Raw genomic sequence first — 26,857 nt, 5'->3', positions numbered from 1 at the left:
TCCTTGCTGAGCGGCCTTTCAGGTTATGTCGATATAGGACTCGTTTTACTGTGGATATAGATACTTTCGTACCTGTTTCCTCCAGCATCTTCACAAGGCCCTTTGCTGTTGTTCTGGGATTGATTTGCACTTTTCACACCAAAGTACGTTCATCTCTAGGAGACAGAACGCGTCTCCTTCCTGAGCGGTATGACGGCTGCATGGTCCCATGGTGTTTATACTTGCGTACTAATGTTTGTACAGATGAACATGGTACCTTCAGGCATTTGGAAATTGCTACCAAGGATGAACCAGTCTTGTGGAGGTCTACCATTTTTTTCTGAGGTCATGGCTGATTCCTTTTCATTTTCCCATGATGTCAAGCAAAGATGCACTGAGTTTGAAGGTAGGCCTTGAAATACATCCACAGGTACACCTCCAATTGACTCAAATGATGTCAATTAGACTATCAGAAGCTTCTAAAGCCATGACATAATTTCCTGGAATTTTCCAAGCTGTTTAAAGGCACAAGTCAGCTTAGTGTATGTTAACCTCTGACCCACTGGAATTGTGATACAGTGAAATAATCTGTCTGTAAACAATTGTTGAAAAAATGACTTGTGTCATGCATAAAGTAGATGTCCGAACCGACTTGCCAAAACTATAGTTTGTTAACAAAAACTTGTGGAGTTGGTTGAAAAACTAGTTTTAATGACTCCAACCTAAGTGGATGTAAACCTCCGACTTCAACTGTAACATTACCGCATCTTAACACTGGATTGAGATCAAACCCATCTGAGAAGACAGGCAGTCAGGTTTGAAAGATGACTAATATAACCAGCTAGTGACAGTAAAAGACAGGCAGTCAGGTTTGAAAGATGACTAATATAACCAGCTAGTGACAGTAAAAGACAGGCAGTCAGGTTGGACAGAGGACTAATATAACCAGCTAGAGACAGTAAAAGACAGGCAGTCAGGTTGGACAGAGGACTAATATAACCAGCTAGAGACAGTAAAAGACAGACAGTCAGGTTGGACAGATGACTAATATAACCAGCTAGAGACAGTAAAATACAGGTAGTCAGGTTGGACAGAGGACTAATATAACCAGCTAGTGACAGTAAAAGACAGGCAGTCAGGTTGGACAGGTGACTAATATAACCAGCTAGTGACAGTAAATGACAGGTAGTCAGGTTGGGCAGATGACTAATATAACCAGCTAGAGACAGTAAAATACAGGCAGTCAGGTTGGGCAGGTGACTAATATAACCAGCTAGTGACAGTAAAAGACAGGTAGTCAGGTTGGACAGAGGACTAATATAACCAGCTAGTGACAGTAAAAGACAGGCAGTCAGGTTGGACAGGTGACTAATATAACCATCTAGAGACAGTAAAAGACAGACAGTCAGGTTGGACAGATGACTAATATAACCAGCTAGTGACAGTAAAAGAAAGGCAGTCAGGTTGGACAGAGGACTAATATAACCAGCTAGAGACAGTAAAAGACAGGCAGTCAGGTTGGACAGAGGACTAATATAACCAGCTTGAGACGGTAAAAGACAGACAGTCAGGTTGGACAGATGACTAATATAACCAGCTAGAGACAGTAAAAGACAGGCAGTCAGGTTGGACAGATGACTAATATAACCAGCTAGAGACAGTAAAAGTCAGGTTGGACAGGTGAGTAATATAACCAGCTAGAGACAGTAAAAGACAGGCAGTCAGATTGGACAGGTGACTAATATAACCAGCTAGTGACAGTAAAAGACAGGCAGTCAGGTTGGACAGATTACTAATATAACCAGCTAGTGACAGTAAAAGACAGGCAGTCAGGTTGGACAGGTGACTAATATAACCAGCTAGAGACAGTAACAGACATGCAGTCAGGTTGGACAGGTGACTAATATAACCAGCTAGTGACAGTAAAAGACAGGCAGTCAGGTTGGGCAGGTGACTAATATAACCAGCTAGAGACAGTAAAAGACAGGCAGTCAGGTTGGACAGGTGACTAATATAACCAGCTAGAGACAGTAAAAGACAGGCAGTCAGGTTGGACAGATGACTAATACAACCAGCTAGTGACAGTAAAATACAGGCAGTCAGGTTGGACAGGTGACTAATATAACCAGCTAGTGATAGTAAAAGACAGACAGTCGGGTTGGGCAGAGGACTAATATAACCAGCTAGAGACAGTAAAAGACAGTCAGTCAGGTTAGACAGATGACTAATATAACCAACTAGTGACAGTAAAAGACAGGCAGTCAGGTTGGACAGATGACTAATATAACTAGCTAGTGACAGTAAAAGACAGGTAGTCAGGTTGGACAGATGACTAATATAACCAGCTAGAGACAGTAAAAGACAGGCAGTCAGGTTGGACAGATGACTAATATAACCAGCTAGTGACAGTAAAAGACAGGCAGTCAGGTTGGACATGTGACTAATATAACCAGCTAGTGACAGTAAAAGACAGGCAGTCAGGTCAGACAGAGGACTAATATAACCAGCTAGAGACAGTAAAAGACAGGCAGTCAGATTGGACAGGTGACTAATATAACCAGCTAGTGACAGTAAAAGACAGGCAGTCAGGTTGGACAGATGACTAATATAACCAGCTAGTGACAGTAAAAGACAGGCAGTCAGGTTGGACAGGTGACTAATATAACCAGCTAGTGACAGTAAAAGACAGGCAGTCAGGTTGGACATGTGACTAATATAACCAGCTAGAGACAGTAAAAGACAGGCAGTCAGGTTGGACAGGTTACTAATATAACCAGCTAGAGACAGTAAAAGACAGGTAGTCAGGTTGGAGAGAGGACTAATATAGCCAGCTAGAGACAGTAAAAGACAGGCAGTCAGGTTGGGCAGGTGACTAATATAACCAGCTAGAGACAGTAAAAGACAGGTAGTCAGGTTGGGCAGGTGACTAATATAACCAGCTAGTGACAGTAAAAGACAGGCAGTCAGGTTGGACAGAGGACTAATATAACCAGCTAGAGACAGTAAAAGACAGGTAGTCAGGTTGGGCAGATGACTAATATAACCAGCTAGTGACAGTAAACACAGGCAGTCAGGTTGGACAGATGACTAATATAACCAGCTAGAGACAGTAAAAGACAGGCAGTCAGGTTGGGCAGAGGACTAATATAACCAGCTAGTGAGAGTAAAAGACAGGCAGTCAGGTTGGGCAGGTGACTAATATAACCAGCTAGTGACAGTAAAAGACAGACAGTCAGGTTGGACAGGTGACTAATATAACCAGCTAGTGACAGTAAAAGACAGGTAGTCAGGTTGGACAGATTACTAATATAACCAGCTAGTGACAGTAAAAGACAGGCAGTCAGGTTGGACAGATGACTAATATAACCAGCTAGTGACAGTAAAAGACAGACAGTCAGGTTGGACAGATGACTAATATAACCTGTTGATGATAGGGGGCGCTATTTACACTTCGGGGGAAAATCGTTCACAATTTAAACGGCCTCATACTCAATTCTTGCTCGTACAATATGCATATTATTATTACTATTGGATAGAAAACACTCTCTAGTTTCTAAAACCGTTTGAATTATTTCTCTGAGTGAAACAGAACTCATTCTGCAGCACATTTCCTGTCAAGGAGTGAGATTTCAGAAATCGAGGTCCCTGTTCTAGGGTCAGTTTATAAGTCCCCATGCAAGCTATGGGGCTACATGCACTGCATACGCCTTCCTCTAGATGTCAGTAAGCGGGGAGATTTTGAATGGAGTGGATTGCGCAATCTGGGACCTTATATAAGACCGTGGCACGGAAGGACCGTCCTTTTCAACAGTGCGCCTGGCGCAAGGAGTCATCACAATGGCGTCCTGGAAACGCTTTCGTTTTAGTAGTTCTATATCTCCGGTCATGTTTTTATTCGTTATAGGTGTTAAAGACATCATAAGGTAGTTAATTTAATAAACCGACTTAGCAGTTTATAGCAGTTTATTGCGATTTTCTGGGATTTCTTTCTCATGCGCTTTCAAGAGTTGGACACCTCTCCAGTTGGTGGCTAACATTAGCAGCTATTTCGACCGGACAAGAGGACATCTTTCAACCCAAAGACGATTGTTCTGGAGAAAGGACACCTTGCCCAAGATTCTGATGGAAGCTCAACTAATAGTAAGCAGTCTTTATGCTGTTAATTCGTACTTATGTTGACAAATGTCAGATAATAATTCCGCCATGAATTATGGTGCGGTCTCGCTTTAGCGCACGCTGTATGCTTGAAGTAACGTTAATTTTAAAAATGTAACCCAGCGATTGCATTAAGAACTAATTTGTCTTTCAATTGCTGTCCAACCTGTATTTTTTAGTCAAGTTTTGGAATAGTTACTGATTAGAATAGGTGCCTTTTCAAAGTATTCTCCTGCCATTTTCTGGGCAGCTTTGCTACTTTTCTCATTGTATAACCACGATTTGTGGCGCTAAATATGCACATTTTCGAACAAACTCTATATGCATTGTGTAATATGATGTTATAGGACTGTCATCTGAAGAATTCTGAGAAGGTTAGTGAAAAAATTAATATCTTTTGGTGGTTTATACGTCATCGCTATGTTTGGCTTGAATCAGTGCTGTTGTGATGTTTGCTATTGTGCTAAGTTAATATAACGCTAAATTGTGTTTTCGCTGTAAGACACTTAGAACATCTGAAATATTGTCTGTATTCACAAGATCTGTGTCTTTCATTTGCTGTACGCTGTGTATTTTTAAGAAATGTTTTATGATGAGTATTTAGTTATTCCACGTTGGTCTCTATAATTGCTCTGGCTGCTTCGGTGCTATTTTTGACGGTAGCTCTGATGGTAGCTGCAATGTAAAACTGATTTATACCTCAAATATGCACATTTTTCGAACAAAACATAGATTTATTGTGTAACATGTTATAAGACTGTCATCTGATGAAGTTGTTTCTTGGTTAGTTTGGTTGGTTCTTGGTTAGTTAGGTTGGCTTTGTGCATGCTACCTGTGCTGTGAAAAATGTCTGTCCTTCTTTGTATTTGGTGGTGAGCTAACATAAATATACGTGCTGTTTTCGCTGTAAAACATTTTAAAAATCGGACATGTTGACTGGATTCACAAGATGTGTATCTTTCATTTGCCGTATTGGACTTGTTAATGTGTGAAAGTTAAATATTTCTAAAAAATATTTTTTGAATTTCGTGCTCTGCCTTTTCAGTGGAATGTGGGAGGAGTTCCGCTAGCGGAACGCAGGGGCTAGACAGTAAAAGACAGGCAGTCAGGTTGGACATGTGACTAATATAACCAGCTAGAGACAGTAAAAGACAGGCAGTCAGGTTGGCCAGATGACTAATATAACCAGCTAGTGACAGTAAAAGACATGCAGTCAGGTTGGACAGATGACTAATATAACCAGCTAGAGACAGTAAAAGACAGGCAGTCAGGTTGGACAGGTGACTAATATAACAAGCTAGAAACAGTAAAAGACAGGCAGTCAGGTTGGAAAGATGACTAATATAACCAGCTAGAGACAGTAAAAGACAGGCAGTCAGGTTGGAAAGATGACTAATATAACCAGCTAGTGACAGTAAAAGACAGGCAGTCAGGTTGGACAGAGGACTAATATAACCAGCTAGAGACAGTAAAAGTAATCAGTGATGTAATCCACGAGCCAGTCTTACCACATGCCACTGTCCGTCGTTGATGGCCTTGCCCCCGCTGGTGACCTTCAGGGAGTGCTGGTTCTTGAACTGGACCTCGATCCGTCCTCCCCTCAGCCCCAGCATGAACCACGAGTCCTGGGAAGACTCTGCGTACAGAACCACCCCTTCTGGATCAAACGTACGGAAGTCAAACTCTGCAGCGAACCTGGAGACACACGACCCGGGACGATTTAGGGTACAGCTGTGTAGTGAACAGGACTCCCACAGCAGGTGATGTGTGTGTCTCTGCCTCGGTGTGTTTAAACCCCCTTACTTCGTGTTCTCCGGTAGTCTGAAGCGGAGGTATATGACAGGCCCTCCGGTGAATTGTTCTCCCAGGTAAAGCATCTCAGAGTGTTTGTAGTCATACAGCTGAACACACACCGGGACCACCTCACAGGAACGCTGGTCCTCTGCCAACCGCAGACCCCGGCGACCGTCGCAGCGGCAGGAGTAGCTACCCATCGTGTTCACACACACGCCCTCACACACGCCCACCTCACACTCGTCGACGTCTGGGGACAACCACGAGCGTCAGACGGAGAGGGTAGAGGTCAGAGGTCATTACAGGAGGTACAGGGTCAGGGTTAAGATCAGTTGATATCAAACGTTCCATTAGGTCCTTGAATATAATTGTCTCTGACATTTTTTTCAATTGACAGACTGTATATTTAGGGACAGTCAGGTAGCCTAGTGGTTACAGTGTCGGACTAGTAACCGAAAGGTTACTAGATCGAATCCCCAAGCTGACAAGGTAAAAATCTGTCGTTCTTCCCCCTGAACAAAGCAGTTAACCCACTGTTCCTAGGGCCGTCATTGAAAATAAGAATTTGTTCTTAAACTGACTTGCCTCGTTTAAATAAAGTTTAAATAAAATACGAATGTTCCTGTCTGTGATAGTGTCTTTGTCATGTGGTCAGTGTGGGTGCAGTGGAGGGGCATCTCACCCAAACAGGAGCGCAAACTGAAGTTGTAATTGAAGCCCGGGGGACACTGGCACTCATACATGCCAGGGTTGTTGACACATATAGCTGGTTCCTCACAGATACTGGGGTACAGCAGACACTCGTTGATATCTGGGGAGGAGACACATTTAGCTGGTTCCTCAGAGATACTGGGGTACAGCAGACACTATCTGGGATACAGGAGGAGACACATATAGCTGGTTCCTCACAGATACTGGGGTACAGCAGACACTATCTGGGATACAGGAGGAGACACATTTAGTTGGTTCCTCAGAGATACTGGGGTACAGCAGACACTATCTGGGATACAGGAGGGGACACATTTAGCTGGTTCCTCAGAGATACTGGGGTACAGCAGACACTATCTGGGATACAGGAGGAGACACATATAGCTGGTTCCTCACAGATACTGGGGTACAGCAGACACTATCTGGGATACAGGAGGAGACACATATAGCTGGTTCCTCACAGATACTGGGGTACAGCAGACACTATCTGGGATACAGGAGGAGACACATTTAGCTGGTTCCTCAGAGATACTGGGGTACAGCAGACACTATCTGGGATACAGGAGGAGACACATATAGCTGGTTCCTCAGAGATACTGGGGTACAGCAGACACTATCTGGGATACAGGAGGAGACACATTTAGCTGGTTCCTCAGAGATACTGGGGTACAGCAGACACTATCTGGGATACAGGAGGGGACACATTTAGCTGGTTCCTCAGAGATACTGGGGTACAGCAGACACTATCTGGGGAGGGGACACATTTAGCTGGTTCCTCATAGATACTGGGGTACAGCAGACACTATTTGGGATACAGGAGAAGACACAGACATATTGACATCTTCAGTGTGTTAAATATGGAGGTTTGGTTTAGTCATGAGACAAATCAACACAAACATTAACACAAGCAGAAACAGTCATTGGGACTGAAGCCTGTTTCTGGTAACAGCGATGGTCAATGACCCTGAGGTTTAACCAGTCTTATGTAACACTGCACTGGTCAGCCATCTCCCTCTGTTAGTCTAAATTACGGTCTGGGTCTGTAAAGCTAGAGTACAATCTAGTGTCTGGGCCTGCAAATCTAGAGTCTAAACTAGAGTCTGGGCCTACAAGTCTAGAGTCTAAACTAGAGTCTAAACTAGAGTCTTGGCCTGCAACTCTAGAGTGTAGTCTAAACTATGGTCTGGGCCTACAAATCTAGAGTCTAATCTAGAGTCTAAACTAGAGTCTGGGCCTGCAACTCTAGAGTGTAGTCTACACTAGTGTCTGGGCCTACAAATCTAGAGTGTAGTCTAAACTAGGGTCTGGGCCTGCAAATCTAGAGTCTAAACTAGAGTCTTGGCCTGCAACTCTAGAGTGTAGTCTAAACTATGGTCTGGGCCTACAAATCTAGAGTCTAATCTAGAGTCTAAACTAGAGTCTGGGCCTGCAACTCTAGAGTGTAGTCTCAACTAGGGTCTGGGCCTACAAATCTAGAGTCTAAACTAGGGTCTGGGCCTACAAATCTAGAGTCTAAACTAGAGTCTAAACTAGAGTCTGGGCCTGCAACTCTAGAGTGTAGTCTAAATTAGGGTCTGGGCCTACAAATCTAGAGTCTAAACTAGAGTCTGGGCCTGCAACTCGAGTCTAGTCTGAACTAGAGTTTGGGCCTGCAAATCTAGTGTCTAAACTAGAGTCTAAACTGGAGTACAGTTTACCTGTACAGTGGATCGGGGGGCGCTAGAGAGCGTGCTATGGAGTAGACGTGCTGTGCTAGAGCTCCGCTCAATTTTGAAACAAATTAGTATTTATCTTAACCTCTCACAACCTATAACTTCAAACAAATATGACAAAGGGGAAAGGCACCAAAAAAGGGGGCGCTAAACAAGATAATTGGAATGAGATAGACAACGAACCAATTTCAACGTCGCCGACCCACGAGGAGCTAGCTGAAGAGGCTAGCTTCCAAGAGTTCCCCACAGATCCTACTCAACGTGACATACTGGCTGCCATAAACGCACTAAGCAAGAAGGTGGACACAAGGTTGGCTGATATCTCAAAGAGTATTGGGACTTTGGCCGAAACTGTGAAGGCAACTAAGAGAAGGGTGCACGAGGTTGAGCGGACGACAGTCGATCACGAGGCCAGACTACAGGACATAGAGAAACAGTGCGCAACGTTAAAAAATGACAACAAAACCCTGAAGGCCCGACTGGAAATGCTCGAGTCGCATTCAAGACGCCAGAACATCCGAATATGTGGGATCCAGGAGGACACTGAGAAAGGGAAACCCACTGAATTTGTCTCGGAGCTGATACCGGCATTGCTGGGGAGTGAACACTTCAAAACGGCCATCCTGATCGACCGCGCACACAGATCACAGGCAACGAAGCCGGCCAAGGGCGGGCCACCAAGGCCATTCATTGTAAGGCTGCACTATCCCCACACCAGGGATCTCATCCTCAAGCTGGCTAGTCAAAAGTTCCCCCTTAACTACAACGGAGCCAGGGTGTCTTTCTACCCAGATCTTACCTTGGAGGTGAGGAACCAACGGAAAGAGTATGATGAGGTACGCAACAAATGCAGGGCGGCCAACATCCGATATGGATTCCTCTTCCCAGCCCGGTTTAAGGTGACAGTCGAGGGATCAACACGTACGTTTGACAACGCAAAAGAGGCCGATCTGTTCTTGACAAGCAAGCTCCCCGGCTGAGGATACAGAACGGCTAAATGGCCAAATACAGGCCAGGAATGTGTTTGAATTGAATTTCCGGCCTATGTCTTTTCGATCAGAAGATCAGAAATTGGGACTTATAGGATAGGTGAGATGTTGTGGCTAATATAGCATTGTTTGGCATGTCATGTTTTGGCGCCACTCACCCCCTAACGTGAGAGTTAAGTTAAGTGTTATTTAATATTAGTTTATATGCGGAGCATCTATAGACGACGAGTTAGTTCAAGCTGTATGTCTAGACACCCTAAGGTTTGTGTGTTAGCCAAGGAGTGCTTCGTTTGGGGAAGTCACTCACTAAAGGGATGGGAGGGGGGATGGGGTCTGTGTTTTATGTTCACGTTTATTAATACAGGTGGCATGACAAGCTCCCGTACGGCGGGACGTTTTTCTTCTGGGTTTTCTATGACAGCAGCAATTTGCTTTAAAATAAGAAATGCCACATAGTGACCGAGCACAGAGTAGACCAGGTGGAATAAAGATAGTCAGCTGGAACTGTAATGGATTAGGGCATGTCGTGAAACGAGCTAAGGTTTTTTCTCATCTTAAATCACTGGGTGCTGACATAGTGCTTCTTCAAGAAACTCATATTAAACGCTCGGCGCAGGCCAAGCTACGAGTCAGCTGGATCGGTCAGATATACCAGTCTAACTTTGATGCAAAAGCGAGAGGGGTAGCAATCCTGATAAGGAAAAACATTCCTTTTGTTTACTCAACCTCGATTTCAGATCCTAATGGTCGGTATATTATTGTTGCTGGTACACTGAATTCAAAACCAATAACCATGGTCAATTTATATGGACCCAATTTCGATGATCCATTATTTTTTCAAAGGGTATTTAAGGCCATACCAAATATCTCGGATACAAGTGTTATTGTTGGAGGTGACTTTAACTGTACGTTAGATCCTCTTTTAGATAAACAGTTATCAAGGTCACTTCAACAATCAAATGCCAGTGTCTGTCTAAATACATTGATGACAAACCTTAACATTGTCGATATTTGGAGACTGACGCACCCAACAGACAGGGATTATTCTTTCTTTTCATCAGTTCATAAATCATATTCCAGAATTGACTATTTCTTGTTGGACTCCAAACTAATTTCAGCAGCTGAGTCGGTTACCTATCACCCCATTCTAATTACGGACCACTCTCCTCTGTCCATGGTGCTGAAACTCGACAATATGTCGACAGGTCGGCGACCGTGGCGCTTAGACGCATACCTGTTGAAAGATGAGGCTTTTTGTCAGTATTTGAAGGAGCAGATTGCCTTTTTCCTCAGAACTAACGACACGGGGGATGTTGACGACTCCACCCTTTGGGAATCTCTAAAGGCTGTGATTAGAGGTTACATTATTTCTTATACATCAGAGAGGAAGAAACGTGCCAATACTAGGCTGAGAGAAATTGAAAGAGAGTTAGGGGAACAGGAGAACGTTTTTAGGACAAATTCCTCATATACAGTCCTTGAGAAGATCACAAAGTTAAAATATGAATACAATACCATCCTTTCGAAACGGGTGGGCTCTTTACTTGCTAGAACGCAACAAAGTTATTTTGAACTGGGGGACAAACCACATAAATTATTAGCAAGACAGCTAAGGCATGTACAGGCATCTAGAGCTATTCACAAAATAAAAGACAAGAAGGGTAAAATAGTAACAGATCCGCAGGACATTAATAAATGCTTTGCGCAGTTTTACTCAGAGCTATACCAATCAAAATGCGATGCTACTGATCCACAAACTATGGAACGCTTTCTCGCTGAATGTGAACTTCCTAAACTAGACAGGGGGGCAGCTGCTGCACTCGATGCAGGGATAACCTTAGAGGAAATTAACACAGCGATAGCACAATTTCCAAACAGCAAGGCCCCTGGGCCCGATGGATATGTAATAGAATTCTATAAGAAGTACTGCGCTAGTCTATCTCCACTTATGTTGCGAATGTTTCAACAATCAAAAGAAAATGCCAAACTCCCGCAAACACTGTATGAGGCTACAATAGCCCTGATCTTGAAAAAAGATAGAGATTCCGTGGAGATGTCGTCGTATCGCCCCGTGTCGTTACTCCCCATAGAAAACAAGGTGTTGACAAAGATATTGGCAAACCGATTGAAAAAATATATTTCCGACATCATACACCCTGACCAGACAGGTTTTATCCCGGGCCGACATATATACTACAATTTGAGACGCCTTTTCAACGTAATGTATCATGATCATAAAGTTGAGGCAGTGGTAATAGCTCTTGATGCAGGCGTTTGATCAGATTGAGTGGAAGTATATGATGTCGGTTCTGGAGCATTTTGGGTTTGGAAAGGAATTTATTAATTGGATAAGAATTATTTATGCACACCCAATGGCCTCCGTGGTGACCAATCAGGAAATGTCGCAGTCATTCCGCCTGTTCAAGGGGTGCCGACAGGGGTGCCCTATTTCGCCTGCTCTCTTCGCTATAGCCATGGAACCCCTTGCTACTCGCATTCGGGCATGTCCCGATATAGCTTCTGTTAAAATAAAGGACACACAGCACAAAATTTCCCTATATGCAGACGATGTTCTTTTGTTTTTGTCCAAGCCTAAAACTTCTATTCCACCCTTACTTAACTTGATAAACACATTCGGCTCCTTCTCTGGCTACAAGATAAACTGGCAAAAAAGTGAGTTGATGCCAATATCACGGCCTGTGGATATGCAATTTCTGCAATCTACCCCGTTTAGAACAGTGAGGGACAAGTTCACAAGCCTTGGCATTGTAGTGACAAGAGACCTTGATCAGCTATTGAAAGCGAATTGGGACATGAAAATATATCAGCTTAAACAAAATATTGATTTTTGGAAAACTCTGCCTATTTCCTTGGTTGGTCGTATAAACGCTATTAAAATGGTTGTCCTACCCAGGTTTCTTTACCTCTTCCAATGTCTACCCAATTTCATACCACAAAGCTATTTTAAGAAACTGGATTCAATAGTAACTCCATTTTTATGGGATAACAAGGCAGCCAGAATTGCAAAGAAGCATTTATGCAAGTACAAGATAGAGGGGGGCTTTGGCCTTCCTCACTTCAAACTGTATTATTGGGCTGCTAATCTGAACATTGTGTCTTTCTGGAGGGAAAGTTTACCTGCGATGAGACAGAAGGATATGCCTTCATGGCTTTTGATTGAGCAGGCCTCCTGTCAACGTTCCTCACTCCCTGCACTTGTTAATAGCCCATCATATGTGAAAAAAGCCACTTATGACTCCAATCCAGTCATTTGTCATACGCTTAGGATCTGGAAACAGATTAGGGATTTTCTTAACATACCCACTGTTTACATAGACAGCCCGATTAGCCTGAATCATGCTTTCCACCCTGCATTGGATGATGTGGTGTTTTCACAGTGGAGGGAGAAGGGGCTCACAACAATTGGTAATCTATACATAGATGGTCAGTTAGCTTCATTTCAACAACTACAGGCAAAGTTCAACATGCCAACAACACATTTTTTCAGATACCTCCAAATCAGGAATTTCTTAAGGACACATATCCCACAGTATGGCATGAAGCCAAATAGTCCTACATTAGATAGCTTGATCCTTGTCAAACCCCATTCAAAAGGGTCGGTCTCTAGACTGTATGATGTGCTACAGGCCCACATAGAGGTATCCACAGACACCATTAAAAGGGCTTGGGAACAAGAACTTGGTTCAGAAATCTCAAATGAGGACTGGATAGAAGCTCTCAGGAATATAAACCACAGTTCAGTGAATGCCAGACACAACCTTGTACAGTTTAAGGTTATTCACAGGTTACACTACTCAAAAGTAAAACTGCATAAAATATTCCCGGACACCTCACCACTGTGTGAGAGGTGCAAGCAGGAGGAGGGGACGTTGACCCACTTATTCTGGACATGCCCTAAATTACATGCTTACTGGGCTCTCATTTTTGATTACTTATCTAAGGCCTTTGATAGAGTTCTAGCCCCAGACCCATTGATCGCTCTGTTTGGTACAGTTGATGGGAATAACCAGGAGGGGAAGGCTGTCTCTCTTTGTACTCTATTAGCCAAAAGGCTCATATTGCAATTTTGGAAATTGGAGACTGTACCTACCTTTGAAATGTGGTTACGGGATTTAGGGAATGTAATACATATGGAAAAGATTCGATACAACACCTCCAATAGAAGTCCATTGTTTTACAAAATATGGCAGCCGATACTGGATAAATGGTCTAGTCCCGCTTCATAACTGGGCTGACGATCTGCTGCTACTCTGTGCTGTACTACACTCAATATTTATTTTTGGCTTAACTACACTGCTTGTAATGACTATATGCTGTCTTCTTATACATGTACCACCTAATAGGATTTTGTTTTATTTTGTGTATGTGTGAGTTAACTTTTGTTTTGTCCTCTAAAGTGGCCATCCCATTCAACTGTACAATGAATGTCATTGTTTGTATTGCTGTCTTTTTTACTTTATTTTTATTGGAAAATAATAAACATATTATAAAAATAAAAATACCTGTACAGTGGATCTATATAACAGTAATTGTTACCTGTACAGTGGATCTATATAACAGTAATTGTTACCTGTACAGTGGATCTATTTAACAGTAATTGTTACCTGTACAGTGGATCTATTTAACAGTAATTGTTACCTGTACAGTGGATCTATATAACAGTAATTGTTACCTGTACAGTGGATCTATTTAACAGTAATTGTTACCTGTACAGTGGATCTATATAACAGTCATTGTTACCTGTAGAGTGGATCTATATAACAGTAATTGTTACCTGTACAGTGGATCTATATCACAGTAATTGTTACCTGTACAGTGGATCTATATAACAGTAATTGTTACCTGTACAGTGGATCTATATAACAGTAATTGTTACCTGTACAGTGGATCTATATAACAGTCATTGTTACCTGTACAGTGGATCTATATAACAGTCATTGTTACCTGTACAGTGGATCTATATCACAGTAATTGTTACCTGTACAGTGGATCTATTTAACAGTAATTGTTACCTGTACAGTGGATCTATTTAACAGTAATTGTTACCTGTACAGTGGATCTATATAATAGTAATTGTTACCTGTACAGTGGATCTATTTAACAGTAATTGTTACCTGTACAGTGGATCTATTTAACAGTAATTGTTACCTGTACAGTGGATCTATATAACAGTAATTGTTACCTGTACAGTGGATCTATATAACAGTAATTGTTACCTGTACAGTGGATCTATATCACAGTAATTGTTACCTGTACAGTGGATTTATATAACAGTAATTGTTAACTGTACAGTGGATCTATATAACAGTAATTGTTACCTGTACAGTGGATCTTGTCGTTGGTTCTGAACCGGTACCCATCATCACACATACAGCGGAAGCTACCGGGTGAGTTGTAGCACTTCTGGTTGCAGCCGGCTTGGTGATCCGGGTCCGAACACTCGTCGATGTCTGATCAATAAAACAATCAATGACATCATTATTCAATAATAACAAAACATGGATTTATTGACTATAAACTCCAGTTCCTGTTCCTGTTCCTGTTCCAGTTCCTGATCCAGTTCCTGTTCCAGTTACTGTTCCAGTTCCTGTTCCAGTTCCAGTTCCAGTTCCTGTTCCAGTTCCTGTTCCTGTTCCTGATCCAGTTCCTGTTCCAGTTCCTGTTCCAGTTCCTGATCCAGTTCCTGTTCCAGTTCCTGATCCAGTTCCTGATCCAGTTCCTGTTCCAGTTCCTGATCCAGTTCCTGTTCCAGTTCCTGTTCCAGTTCCTGATCCAGTTCCTGTTCCAGTTCCTGTTCCTGTTCCTGTTCCAGTTCCTGTTCCAGTTCCTGTTCCTGGGAGGAACTGTGACCTAGTAAGTCAGCAACACCAACGTTTCTGGCCAAACTTTTCGAGACGGATTCAAACCAGCGACCCAGTATTAAGCCAGGACCCAGTATTAAGCCAGGACCCAGTATTAGGCCAGGACCCAGTATTAAGCCAGGACCCAGTATTAAGTAGGACCCAGTATTAAGCCAGGACCCAGTATTAAGCCAGGACCCAGTATTAGGCCAGGACCCAGTATTAAGTAGGACCCAGTATTAAGCCAGGACCCAGTATTAGGCCAGGACCCAGTATTAAGCCAGGACCCAGTATTAAGCCAGGACCCAGTATTAAGTAGGACCCAGTATTAAGCCAGGACCCAGTATTAAGTAGGACCCAGTATTAAGCCAGGACCCAGTATTAAGCCAGGACCCAGTATTAAGCCAGGACCCAGTATTAAGTAGGACCCAGTATTAAGTAGGACCCAGTATTAAGCCAGGACCCAGTATTAAGTCAGGACCCAGTATTAAGCCAGGACCCAGTATTAAGCCAGGACCCAGTATTAAGCCAGGACCCAGTATTAGGCCAGGACCCAGTATTAAGCCAGGACCCAGTATTAAGCCAGGACCCAGTATTAGGCCAGGACCCAGTATTAAGCCAGGACCCAGTATTAAGCCAGGACCCAGTATTAGGCCAGGACCCAGTATTAAGCCAGGACCCAGTATTAAGCCAGGACCCAGTATTAGGCCAGGACCCAGTATTAAGCCAGGACCCAGTATTAGGCCAGGACCCAGTATTAGGCCAGGACCCAGTATTAGGCCAGGACCCAGTATTAAGCCAGGACCAAGTATTAAGCCAGGACCCAGTATTAGGCCAGGACCCAGTATTAAGCCAGGACCCAGTATTAAGTAGGACCCAGTATTAAGCCAGGACCCAGTATCAAACCAGCGACCCAGTATTAAGCCAGGACCCAGTATTAAGCCAGGACCCAGTATTAAGCCAGGACCCAGTATTAAACCAGCGACCAAGTATTAAGCCAGGACCCAGTATTAGGCCAGGACCCAGTATTAAGCCAGGACCCAGTATTAAGCCAGGACCCAGTATTAGGCCAGGACCCAGTATTAAGCCAGGACCCAGTATTAGGCCAGGACCCAGTATTAGGCCAGGACCCAGTATTAAGCCAGGACCCAGTATTAAGCCAGGACCCAGTATTAGGCCAGGACCCAGTATTAAGCCAGGACCCATTAATAAGCCAGGACCCAGTATTAGGCCAGGACCAAGAATTAGGCCAGGACCCAGTCTTAAGTCAGGACCCAGTATTAAGTAGGACCCAGTATTAAGCCAGGACCCAGTAATAAGCCAGGACCCAGTATTAGGCCAGGACCCAGAATTAGGCCAGGACCCAGTCTTAAGCCAGGACCCAGTATTAAGCCAGGACCCAGAATTAAGCCAGGACCCAGTATTAAGCCAGGACCCAGTATTAAGCCAGGACCCAGTATTAGGCCAGGACCCAGTATTAAGCCAGGACCCAGGATTAAGCCAGGACCCAGTATTAAGTAGGACCCAGTATTAAGCCAGTACCCAGTATTAAGCCAGGACCCATTATTAAGCCAGGACCCAGTATTAAGTAGGACCCAGTATTAAGCCAGGACCCAGTATTAAGCCAGGACCCAGTATTAAGCCAGGACCCAGTATTAAGCCAGTACCCAATAGGAAAGATATGTAGTATGGGGAAACCCTGTCTGTCTGGTACCTACCATCCTCACAGCGCGGGCCCTTCCAGCCTGGTCGACACTGACAGGTGAAGGAGGCCTGTCTACCCCTGTCTGGTACCTACCATCCTCACAGCGCAGGCCCTTCCAGCCTGGTCGACACTGACAGGTGAAGGAGGCCTGTCTACCCCTGTCTGGTACCTACCATCCTCACAGCGCGGGCCCTTCCAGCCTGGTCGACACTGACAGGTGAAGGAGGCCTGTCTACCCCTGTCTGGTACCTACCATCCTCACAGCGCAGGCCCTTCCAGCCTGGTCGACACTGACAGGTGAAGGAGGCCTGTCTACCCCTGTCTGGTACCTACCATCCTCACAGCGCAGGCCCTTCCAGCCTGGTCGACACTGACAGGTGAAGGAGGCCTGTCTACCCCTGTCTGGTACCTACCATCCTCACAGCGCAGGCCCTTCCAGCCTGGTCGACACTGACAGGTGAAGGAGGCCTGTCTACCCCTGTCTGTCTGGTACCTACCATCCTCACAGCGCAGGCCCTTCCAGCCTGGTCGACACTGACAGGTGAAGGAGGCCTGTCTACCCCTGTCTGTCTGGTACCTACCATCCTCACAGCGCGGGCCCTACCAGCCTGGTCGACACTGACAGGTGAAGGAGGCCTGTCTACCCCTGTCTGTCTGGTACCTACCATCCTCACAGCGCGGGCCCTTCCAGCCTGGTCGACACTGACAGGTGAAGGAGGCCTGTCTACCCCTGTCTGGTACCTACCATCCTCACAGCGCAGGCCCTTCCAGCCTGGTCGACACTGACAGGTGAAGGAGGCCTGTCTAACCCTGTCTGTCTGGTACCTACCATCCTCACAGCGCGGGCCCTTCCAGCCTGGTCGACACTGACAGGTGAAGGAGGCCTGTCTACCCCTGTCTGTCTGGTACCTACCATCCTCACAGCGCGGGCCCTTCCAGCCTGGTCGACACTGACAGGTGAAGGAGGCCTGTACTACCCCTGTCTGTCTGGTACCTACCATCCTCACAGCGCGGGCCCTTCCAGCCTGGTCGACACTGACAGGTGAAGGAGGCCTGTCTACCCCTGTCTGGTACCTACCATCCTCACAGCGCGGGCCCTTCCAGCCTGGTCGACACTGACAGGTGAAGGAGGCCTGTCTAACCCTGTCTGGTACCTACCATCCTCACAGCGCGGGCCCTTCCAGCCTGGTCGACACTGACAGGTGAAGGAGGCCTGTCTAACCCTGTCTGTCTGGTACCTACCATCCTCACAGCGCGGGCCCTTCCAGCCTGGTCGACACTGACAGGTGAAGGAGGCCTGTCTACCCCTGTCTGTCTGGTACCTACCATCCTCACAGCGCGGGCCCTTCCAGCCTGGTCGACACTGACAGGTGAAGGAGGCCTGTCTACCCCTGTCTGGTACCTACCATCCTCACAGCGCGGGCCCTTCCAGCCTGGTCGACACTGACAGGTGAAGGAGGCCTGTCTACCCCTGTCTGTCTGGTACCTACCATCCTCACAGCGCGGGCCCTTCCAGCCTGGTCGACACTGACAGGTGAAGGAGGCCTGTCTACCCCTGTCTGTCTGGTACCTACCATCCTCACAGCGCGGGCCCTTCCAGCCTGGTCGACACTGACAGGTGAAGGAGGCCTGTCTACCCCTGTCTGTCTGGTACCTACCATCCTCACAGCGCGGGCCCTTCCAGCCTGGTCGACACTGACAGGTGAAGGAGGCCTGTCTACCCCTGTCTGTCTGGTACCTACCATCCTCACAGCGCGGGCCCTTCCAGCCTGGTCGACACTGACAGGTGAAGGAGGCCTGTCTACCCCTGTCTGTCTGGTACCTACCATCCTCACAGCGCGGGCCCTTCCAGCCTGGTCGACACTGACAGGTGAAGGAGGCCTGTCTACCCCTGTCTGTCTGGTACCTACCATCCTCACAGCGCGGGCCCTTCCAGCCTGGTCGACACTGACAGGTGAAGGAGGCCTGTCTACCCCTGTCTGTCTGGTACCTACCATCCTCACAGCGCGGGCCCTTCCAGCCTGGTCGACACTGACAGGTGAAGGAGGCCTGTCTACCCCTGTCTGTCTGGTACCTACCATCCTCACAGCGCGGGCCCTTCCAGCCTGGTCGACACTGACAGGTGAAGGAGGCCTGTCTACCCCTGTCTGTCTGGTACCTACCATCCTCACAGCGCGGGCCCTTCCAGCCTGGTCGACACTGACAGGTGAAGGAGGCCTGTCTACCCCTGTCTGTCTGGTACCTACCATCCTCACAGCGCGGGCCCTTCCAGCCTGGTCGACACTGACAGGTGAAGGAGGCCTGTCTACCCCTGTCTGTCTGGTACCTACCATCCTCACAGCGCGGGCCCTTCCAGCCTGGTCGACACTGACAGGTGAAGGAGGCCTGTCTACCCCTGTCTGGTACCTACCATCCTCACAGCGCGGGCCCTTCCAGCCTGGTCGACACTGACAGGTGAAGGAGGCCTGTCTACCCCTGTCTGTCTGGTACCTACCATCCTCACAGCGCGGGCCCTTCCAGCCTGGTCGACACTGACAGGTGAAGGAGGCCTGTCTACCCCTGTCTGGTACCTACCATCCTCACAGCGCGGGCCCTTCCAGCCTGGTCGACACTGACAGGTGAAGGAGGCCTGTCTAACCCTGTCTGTCTGGTACCTACCATCCTCACAGCGCGGGCCCTTCCAGCCTGGTCGACACTGACAGGTGAAGGAGGCCTGTCTAACCCTGTCTGGTACCTACCATCCTCACAGCGCGGGCCCTTCCAGCCTGGTCGACACTGACAGGTGAAGGAGGCCTGTCTACCCCTGTCTGTCTGGTACCTACCATCCTCACAGCGCGGGCCCTTCCAGCCTGGTCGACACTGACAGGTGAAGGAGGCCTGTCTACCCCTGTCTGTCTGGTACCTACCATCCTCACAGCGCGGGCCCTTCCAGCCTGGTCGACACTGACAGGTGAAGGAGGCCTGTCTACCCCTGTCTGTCTGGTACCTACCATCCTCACAGCGCGGGCCCTTCCAGCCTGGTCGACACTGACAGGTGAAGGAGGCCTGTCTACCCCTGTCTGTCTGGTACCTACCATCCTCACAGCGCGGGCCCTTCCAGCCTGGTCGACACTGACAGGTGAAGGAGGCCTGTCTACCCCTGTCTGGTACCTACCATCCTCACAGCGCAGGCCCTTCCAGCCTGGTCGACACTGACAGGTGAAGGAGGCCTGTCTACCCCTGTCTGGTACCTACCATCCTCACAGCGCGGGCCCTTCCAGCCTGGTCGACACTGACAGGTGAAGGAGGCCTGTCTACCCCTGTCTGTCTGGTACCTACCATCCTCACAGCGCGGGCCCTTCCAGCCTGGTCGACACTGACAGGTGAAGGAGGCCTGTCTACCCCTGTCTGTCTGGTACCTACCATCCTCACAGCGCGGGCCCTTCCAGCCTGGTCGACACTGACAGGTGAAGGAGGCCTGTCTACCCCTGTCTGTCTGGTACCTACCATCCTCACAGCGCGGGCCCTTCCAGCCTGGTCGACACTGACAGGTGAAGGAGGCCTGTCTACCCTGTCTGTCTGGTACCTACCATCCTCACAGCGCGGGCCCTTCCAGCCTGGTCGACACTGACAGGTGAAGGAGGCCTGTCTACCCCTGTCTGTCTGGTACCTACCATCCTCACAGCGCGGGCCCTTCCAGCCTGGTCGACACTGACAGGTGAAGGAGGCCTGTCTACCCCTGTCTGTCTGGTACCTACCATCCTCACAGCGCGGGCCCTTCCAGCCTGGTCGACACTGACAGGTGAAGGAGGCCTGTCTACCCCTGTCTGGTACCTACCATCCTCACAGCGCGGGCCCTTCCAGCCTGGTCGACACTGACAGGTGAAGGAGGCCTGTCTACCCCTGTCTGTCTGGTACCTACCATCCTCACAGCGCGGGCCCTTCCAGCCTGGTCGACACTGACAGGTGAAGGAGGCCTGTCTACCCCTGTCTGGTACCTACCATCCTCACAGCGTGGGCCCTTCCAGCCTGGTCGACACTGACAGGTGAAGGAGGCCTGTCTACCCCTGTCTGGTACCTACCATCCTCACAGCGTGGGCCCTTCCAGCCTGGTCGACACTGACAGGTGAAGGAGGCCTGTCTACCCTGTCTGTCTGGTACCTACCATCCTCACAGCGCGGGCCCTTACCAGCCTGGTCGACACTGACAGGTGAAGGAGGCCTGTCTACCCCTGTCTGGTACCTACCATCCTCACAGCGCGGGCCCTTCCAGCCTGGTCGACACTGACAGGTGAAGGAGGCCTGTCTACCCCTGTCTGTCTGGTACCTACCATCCTCACAGCGCGGGCCCTTCCAGCCTGGTCGACACTGACAGGTGAAGGAGGCCTGTCTACCCCTGTCTGTCTGGTACCTACCATCCTCACAGCGCGGGCCCTTCCAGCCTGGTCGACACTGACAGGTGAAGGAGGCCTGTCTACCCCTGTCTGGTACCTACCATCCTCACAGCGCAGGCCCTTCCAGCCTGGTCGACACTGACAGGTGAAGGAGGCCTGTCTACCCCTGTCTGGTACCTACCATCCTCACAGCGCAGGGCCCTTCCAGCCTGGTCGACACTGACAGGTGAAGGAGGCCTGTCTACCCCTGTCTGGTACCTACCATCCTCACAGCGCGGGCCCTTCCAGCCTGGTCGACACTGACAGGTGAAGGAGGCCTGTCTACCCCTGTCTGGTACCTACCATCCTCACAGCGCAGGCCCTTCCAGCCTGGTCGACACTGACAGGTGAAGGAGGCCTGTCTACCCCTGTCTGGTACCTACCATCCTCACAGCGCAGGCCCTTCCAGCCTGGTCGACACTGACAGGTGAAGGAGGCCTGTCTACCCCTGTCTGGTACCTACCATCCTCACAGCGCAGGCCCTTCCAGCCTGGTCGACACTGACAGGTGAAGGAGGCCTGTCTACCCCTGTCTGTCTGGTACCTACCATCCTCACAGCGCGGGCCCTTCCAGCCTGGTCGACACTGACAGGTGAAGGAGGCCTGTCTACCCCTGTCTGGTACCTACCATCCTCACAGCGCGGGCCCTTCCAGCCTGGTCGACACTGACAGGTGAAGGAGGCCTGTCTACCCCTGTCTGGTACCTACCATCCTCACAGCGCGGGCCCTTCCAGCCTGGTCGACACTGACAGGTGAAGGAGGCCTGTCTACCCCTGTCTGTCTGGTACCTACCATCCTCACAGCGCGGGCCCTTCCAGCCTGGTCGACACTGACAGGTGAAGGAGGCCTGTCTACCCCTGTCTGGTACCTACCATCCTCACAGCGCAGGCCCTTCCAGCCTGGTCGACACTGACAGGTGAAGGAGGCCTGTCTACCCCTGTCTGGTACCTACCATCCTCACAGCGCAGGGCCCTTCCAGCCTGGTCGACACTGACAGGTGAAGGAGGCCTGTCTACCCCTGTCTGGTACCTACCATCCTCACAGCGCGGGCCCTTCCAGCCTGGTCGACACTGACAGGTGAAGGAGGCCTGTCTACCCCTGTCTGGTACCTACCATCCTCACAGCGCGGGCCCTTCCAGCCTGGTCGACACTGACAGGTGAAGGAGGCCTGTCTACCCCTGTCTGTCTGGTACCTACCATCCTCACAGCGCGGGCCCTTCCAGCCTGGTCGACACTGACAGGTGAAGGAGGCCTGTCTACCCCTGTCTGTCTGGTACCTACCATCCTCACAGCGCGGGCCCTTCCAGCCTGGTCGACACTGACAGGTGAAGGAGGCCTGTCTACCCCTGTCTGGTACCTACCATCCTCACAGCGCAGGCCCTTCCAGCCTGGTCGACACTGACAGGTGAAGGAGGCCTGTCTACCCCTGTCTGTCTGGTACCTACCATCCTCACAGCGCAGGCCCTTCCAGCCTGGTCGACACTGACAGGTGAAGGAGGCCTGTCTACCCCTGTCTGGTACCTACCATCCTCACAGCGCGGGCCCTTCCAGCCTGGTCGACACTGACAGGTGAAGGAGGCCTGTCTACCCCTGTCTGTCTGGTACCTACCATCCTCACAGCGCAGGCCCTTCCAGCCTGGTCGACACTGACAGGTGAAGGAGGCCTGTCTACCCCTGTCTGTCTGGTACCTACCATCCTCACAGCGCGGGCCCTTCCAGCCTGGTCGACACTGACAGGTGAAGGAGGCCTGTCTACCCCTGTCTGGTACCTACCATCCTCACAGCGCGGGCCCTTCCAGCCTGGTCGACACTGACAGGTGAAGGAGGCCTGTCTACCCCTGTCTGTCTGGTACCTACCATCCTCACAGCGCGGGCCCTTCCAGCCTGGTCGACACTGACAGGTGAAGGAGGCCTGTCTACCCCTGTCTGTCTGGTACCTACCATCCTCACAGCGCAGGCCCTTCCAGCCTGGTCGACACTGACAGGTGAAGGAGGCCTGTCTACCCCTGTCTGTCTGGTACCTACCATCCTCACAGCGCGGGCCCTTCCAGCCTGGTCGACACTGACAGGTGAAGGAGGCCTGTCTACCCCTGTCTGTCTGGTACCTACCATCCTCACAGCGCGGGCCCTTCCAGCCTGGTCGACACTGACAGGTGAAGGAGGCCTGTCTACCCCTGTCTGGTACCTACCATCCTCACAGCGCAGGCCCTTCCAGCCTGGTCGACACTGACAGGTGAAGGAGGCCTGTCTACCCCTGTCTGTCTGGTACCTACCATCCTCACAGCGCAGGCCCTTCCAGCCTGGTCGACACTGACAGGTGAAGGAGGCCTGTCTACCCCTGTCTGTCTGGTACCTACCATCCTCACAGCGCGGGCCCTTCCAGCCTGGTCGACACTGACAGGTGAAGGAGGCCTGTCTACCCCTGTCTGGTACCTACCATCCTCACAGCGCAGGCCCTTCCAGCCTGGTCGACACTGACAGGTGAAGGAGGCCTGTCTACCCCTGTCTGGTACCTACCATCCTCACAGCGCAGGCCCTTCCAGCCTGGTCGACACTGACAGGTGAAGGAGGCCTGTCTACCCCTGTCTGTCTGGTACCTACCATCCTCACAGCGCAGGGCCCTTCCAGCCTGGTCGACACTGACAGGTGAAGGAGGCCTGTCTACCCCTGTCTGTCTGGTACCTACCATCCTCACAGCGCGGGCCCTTCCAGCCTGGTCGACACTGACAGGTGAAGGAGGCCTGTCTACCCCTGTCTGGTACCTACCATCCTCACAGCGCGGGCCCTTCCAGCCTGGTCGACACTGACAGGTGAAGGAGGCCTGTCTACCCCTGTCTGTCTGGTACCTACCATCCTCACAGCGCGGGCCCTTCCAGCCTGGTCGACACTGACAGGTGAAGGAGGCCTGTCTACCCCTGTCTGTCTGGTACCTACCATCCTCACAGCGCGGGCCCTTACCAGCCTGGTCGACACTGACAGGTGAAGGAGGCCTGTCTACCCCTGTCTGTCTGGTACCTACCATCCTCACAGCGCGGGCCCTTCCAGCCTGGTCGACACTGACAGGTGAAGGAGGCCTGTCTACCCCTGTCTGGTACCTACCATCCTCACAGCGCAGGGCCCTTCCAGCCTGGTCGACACTGACAGGTGAAGGAGGCCTGTCTACCCCTGTCTGTCTGGTACCTACCATCCTCACAGCGCGGGCCCTTCCAGCCTGGTCGACACTGACAGGTGAAGGAGGCCTGTCTACCCCTGTCTGTCTGGTACCTACCATCCTCACAGCGCGGGCCCTTCCAGCCTGGTCGACACTGACAGGTGAAGGAGGCCTGTCTACCCTGTCTGTCTGGTACCTACCATCCTCACAGCGCAGGCCCTTCCAGCCTGGTCGACACTGACAGGTGAAGGAGGCCTGTCTACCCCTGTCTGGTACCTACCATCCTCACAGCGCAGGCCCTTCCAGCCTGGTCGACACTGACAGGTGAAGGAGGCCTGTCTACCCCTGTCTGTCTGGTACCTACCATCCTCACAGCGCGGGCCCTTCCAGCCTGGTCGACACTGACAGGTGAAGGAGGCCTGTCTACCCCTGTCTGGTACCTACCATCCTCACAGCGCGGGCCCTTCCAGCCTGGTCGACACTGACAGGTGAAGGAGGCCTGTCTACCCCTGTCTGGTACCTACCATCCTCACAGCGCGGGCCCTTCCAGCCTGGTCGACACTGACAGGTGAAGGAGGCCTGTCTACCCCTGTCTGTTACCTACCATCCTCACAGCGCAGGGCCCTTCCAGCCTGGTCGACACTGACAGGTGAAGGAGGCCTGTCTACCCCTGTCTGTCTGGTACCTACCATCCTCACAGCGCGGGCCCTTCCCAGCCTGGTCGACACTGACAGGTGAAGGAGGCCTGTCTACCCCTGTCTGGTACCTACCATCCTCACAGCGCGGGCCCTTCCAGCCTGGTCGACACTGACAGGTGAAGGAGGCCTGTCTAACCCTGTCTGTCTGGGTACCACATACCATCCTCACAGCGCAGGCCTTCCAGCCTGGTCGACACTGACAGGTGAAGGAGGCCTGTCTAACCCCTGTCTGTCTGGTACCTACCATCCTCACAGCGCAGGCCCTTCCAGCCTGGTCGACACTGACAGGTGAAGGAGGCCTGTCTACCCTGTCTGGGTACCTACCATCCTCACAGCGCGGGCCCTTCCAGCCTGGTCGACACTGACGGTGAAGGGAGGCCTGTCTACCCCTGTCTGTCTGGTACCTACCATCCTCACAGCGCGGGCCCTTCCAGCCTGGTCGACACTGACAGTGAAGGAGGCCTGTCTACCCCTGTCTGTCTGTACCTACCATCCTCACACCGCGCGAGGCCCTCCAGCCTGGTCGACACTGACAGGTGAAGGGGCCTGTCTACCCCTGTCTGTTGGTACCTACCATCCTCACAGCGCGAGGCCCTTCCAGCCTGGTCGACACTGACAGGTGAAGGAGGCCTGTCTACCCCTGTCTGTGGTACCTACCATCCTCAACAGCGCAGGCCCTTCCAGCCTGGCCGACACTGACAGGTGAAGGAGGCCTGTCTACCCCTGTCTTCTGGTACACACATCCTCACAGCGCGGGCCCTTCCAGCCTGGTCGACACTGACAGTGAATAGGAGGCCTGTCTACCCTGTCTGTCGGGTACCTACCATCCTCACAGCGCGGGCCCTTCCAGCCTGGTCGACACTGACAGGTGAAGGAGGCCTGTCTACCCCTTGTCTGGTACCTACCATCCTCACAGCGCAGGCCCTTCCAGCCTGGTCGACACTGACAGGTGAAGGAGGCTGTCTACCCCCTGTCTGGTCTGGTACCTACCATCCTCACAGCGGCAGGCCCTTCCAGCCTGGTCAGCACTGACAGGTGAGGAGGCCTGTCTACCCCTGTCTGTCTGGTACCTACACCATCCTCACAGCGCGGGCCCTTCAGCCTGTCGACACTGACAGGTGAAGGAGGCCTTCTACCCCTCGTCTGGTACCTACCATCCTCACAGCGCGGCCCTTCCAGCCTGGTCGAACACTGACAGGTGAAGGAGGCCTGTCTACCCCTGTCTGGTACCACCATCTCACAGCGGGGCCCTTCCAGCCTGGTCGACACTGACAGGTGAAGGAGGCCTGTCTACCCCTGTCTGGTACCTACCATCCTCACAGCGCGGGCCCTTCCAGCCTGGTCGACACTGACAGGTGAAGGAGGCCTGTCTACCCCGTCTCTGGTACCTACCATCCTCACAGCGCGGGCCCTTCCAGCCTGGTCGACACTGACAGGTGAAGGAGGCCTGTCTACCCCTGTCTGTCTGGTACCTACCATCCTCCCACACGCGGGCCCTCCAGCCTGGTCGACACTGACAGGTGAAGGAGGCCTGTCTACCCCTTCTCTGTCTGGTACCTACCATCCTCCACGACGCGGGCCCTTCCAGCCTGGTCGACACTGACAGGTGAAGGAGGCCTGTCTACCCTCGTCTGGTACCTACCATCCTCACAGCGCGGCCCTTCCAGCCTGGTCGACACTGACAGGTGAAGGAGG

General features: G+C 50.2%; 1 protein-coding gene across 1 annotated transcript in view; it reads right to left on the bottom strand.

Annotated features, from left to right (window-relative positions):
• Positions 1 to 26,857, bottom strand: part of pros1 (protein S) — a 61,243-nt gene that overhangs the window by 16,246 nt on the left and 18,140 nt on the right. Inside the window, exons 6-11 of the mRNA XM_038984345.1 lie at positions 26,272 to 26,294; positions 17,733 to 17,767; positions 14,677 to 14,808; positions 6,611 to 6,739; positions 5,938 to 6,178; positions 5,643 to 5,829 (exon numbers count right to left, since the gene is read on the bottom strand). Coding sequence (XP_038840273.1) covers positions 5,643 to 5,829; positions 5,938 to 6,178; positions 6,611 to 6,739; positions 14,677 to 14,808; positions 17,733 to 17,767; positions 26,272 to 26,294 — 747 coding nt within the window. The remainder of the gene's footprint in view (positions 1 to 5,642; positions 5,830 to 5,937; positions 6,179 to 6,610; positions 6,740 to 14,676; positions 14,809 to 17,732; positions 17,768 to 26,271; positions 26,295 to 26,857) is intronic.

Source organism: Salvelinus namaycush, unplaced genomic scaffold (genome assembly GCF_016432855.1).
Source record: "Salvelinus namaycush isolate Seneca unplaced genomic scaffold, SaNama_1.0 Scaffold233, whole genome shotgun sequence".
NCBI classification, from domain to species: domain Eukaryota; kingdom Metazoa; phylum Chordata; class Actinopteri; order Salmoniformes; family Salmonidae; genus Salvelinus; species Salvelinus namaycush.
Note: the sequence above shows the minus strand (reverse complement) of the source record. Positions and strands in the feature narration are given on the sequence as shown.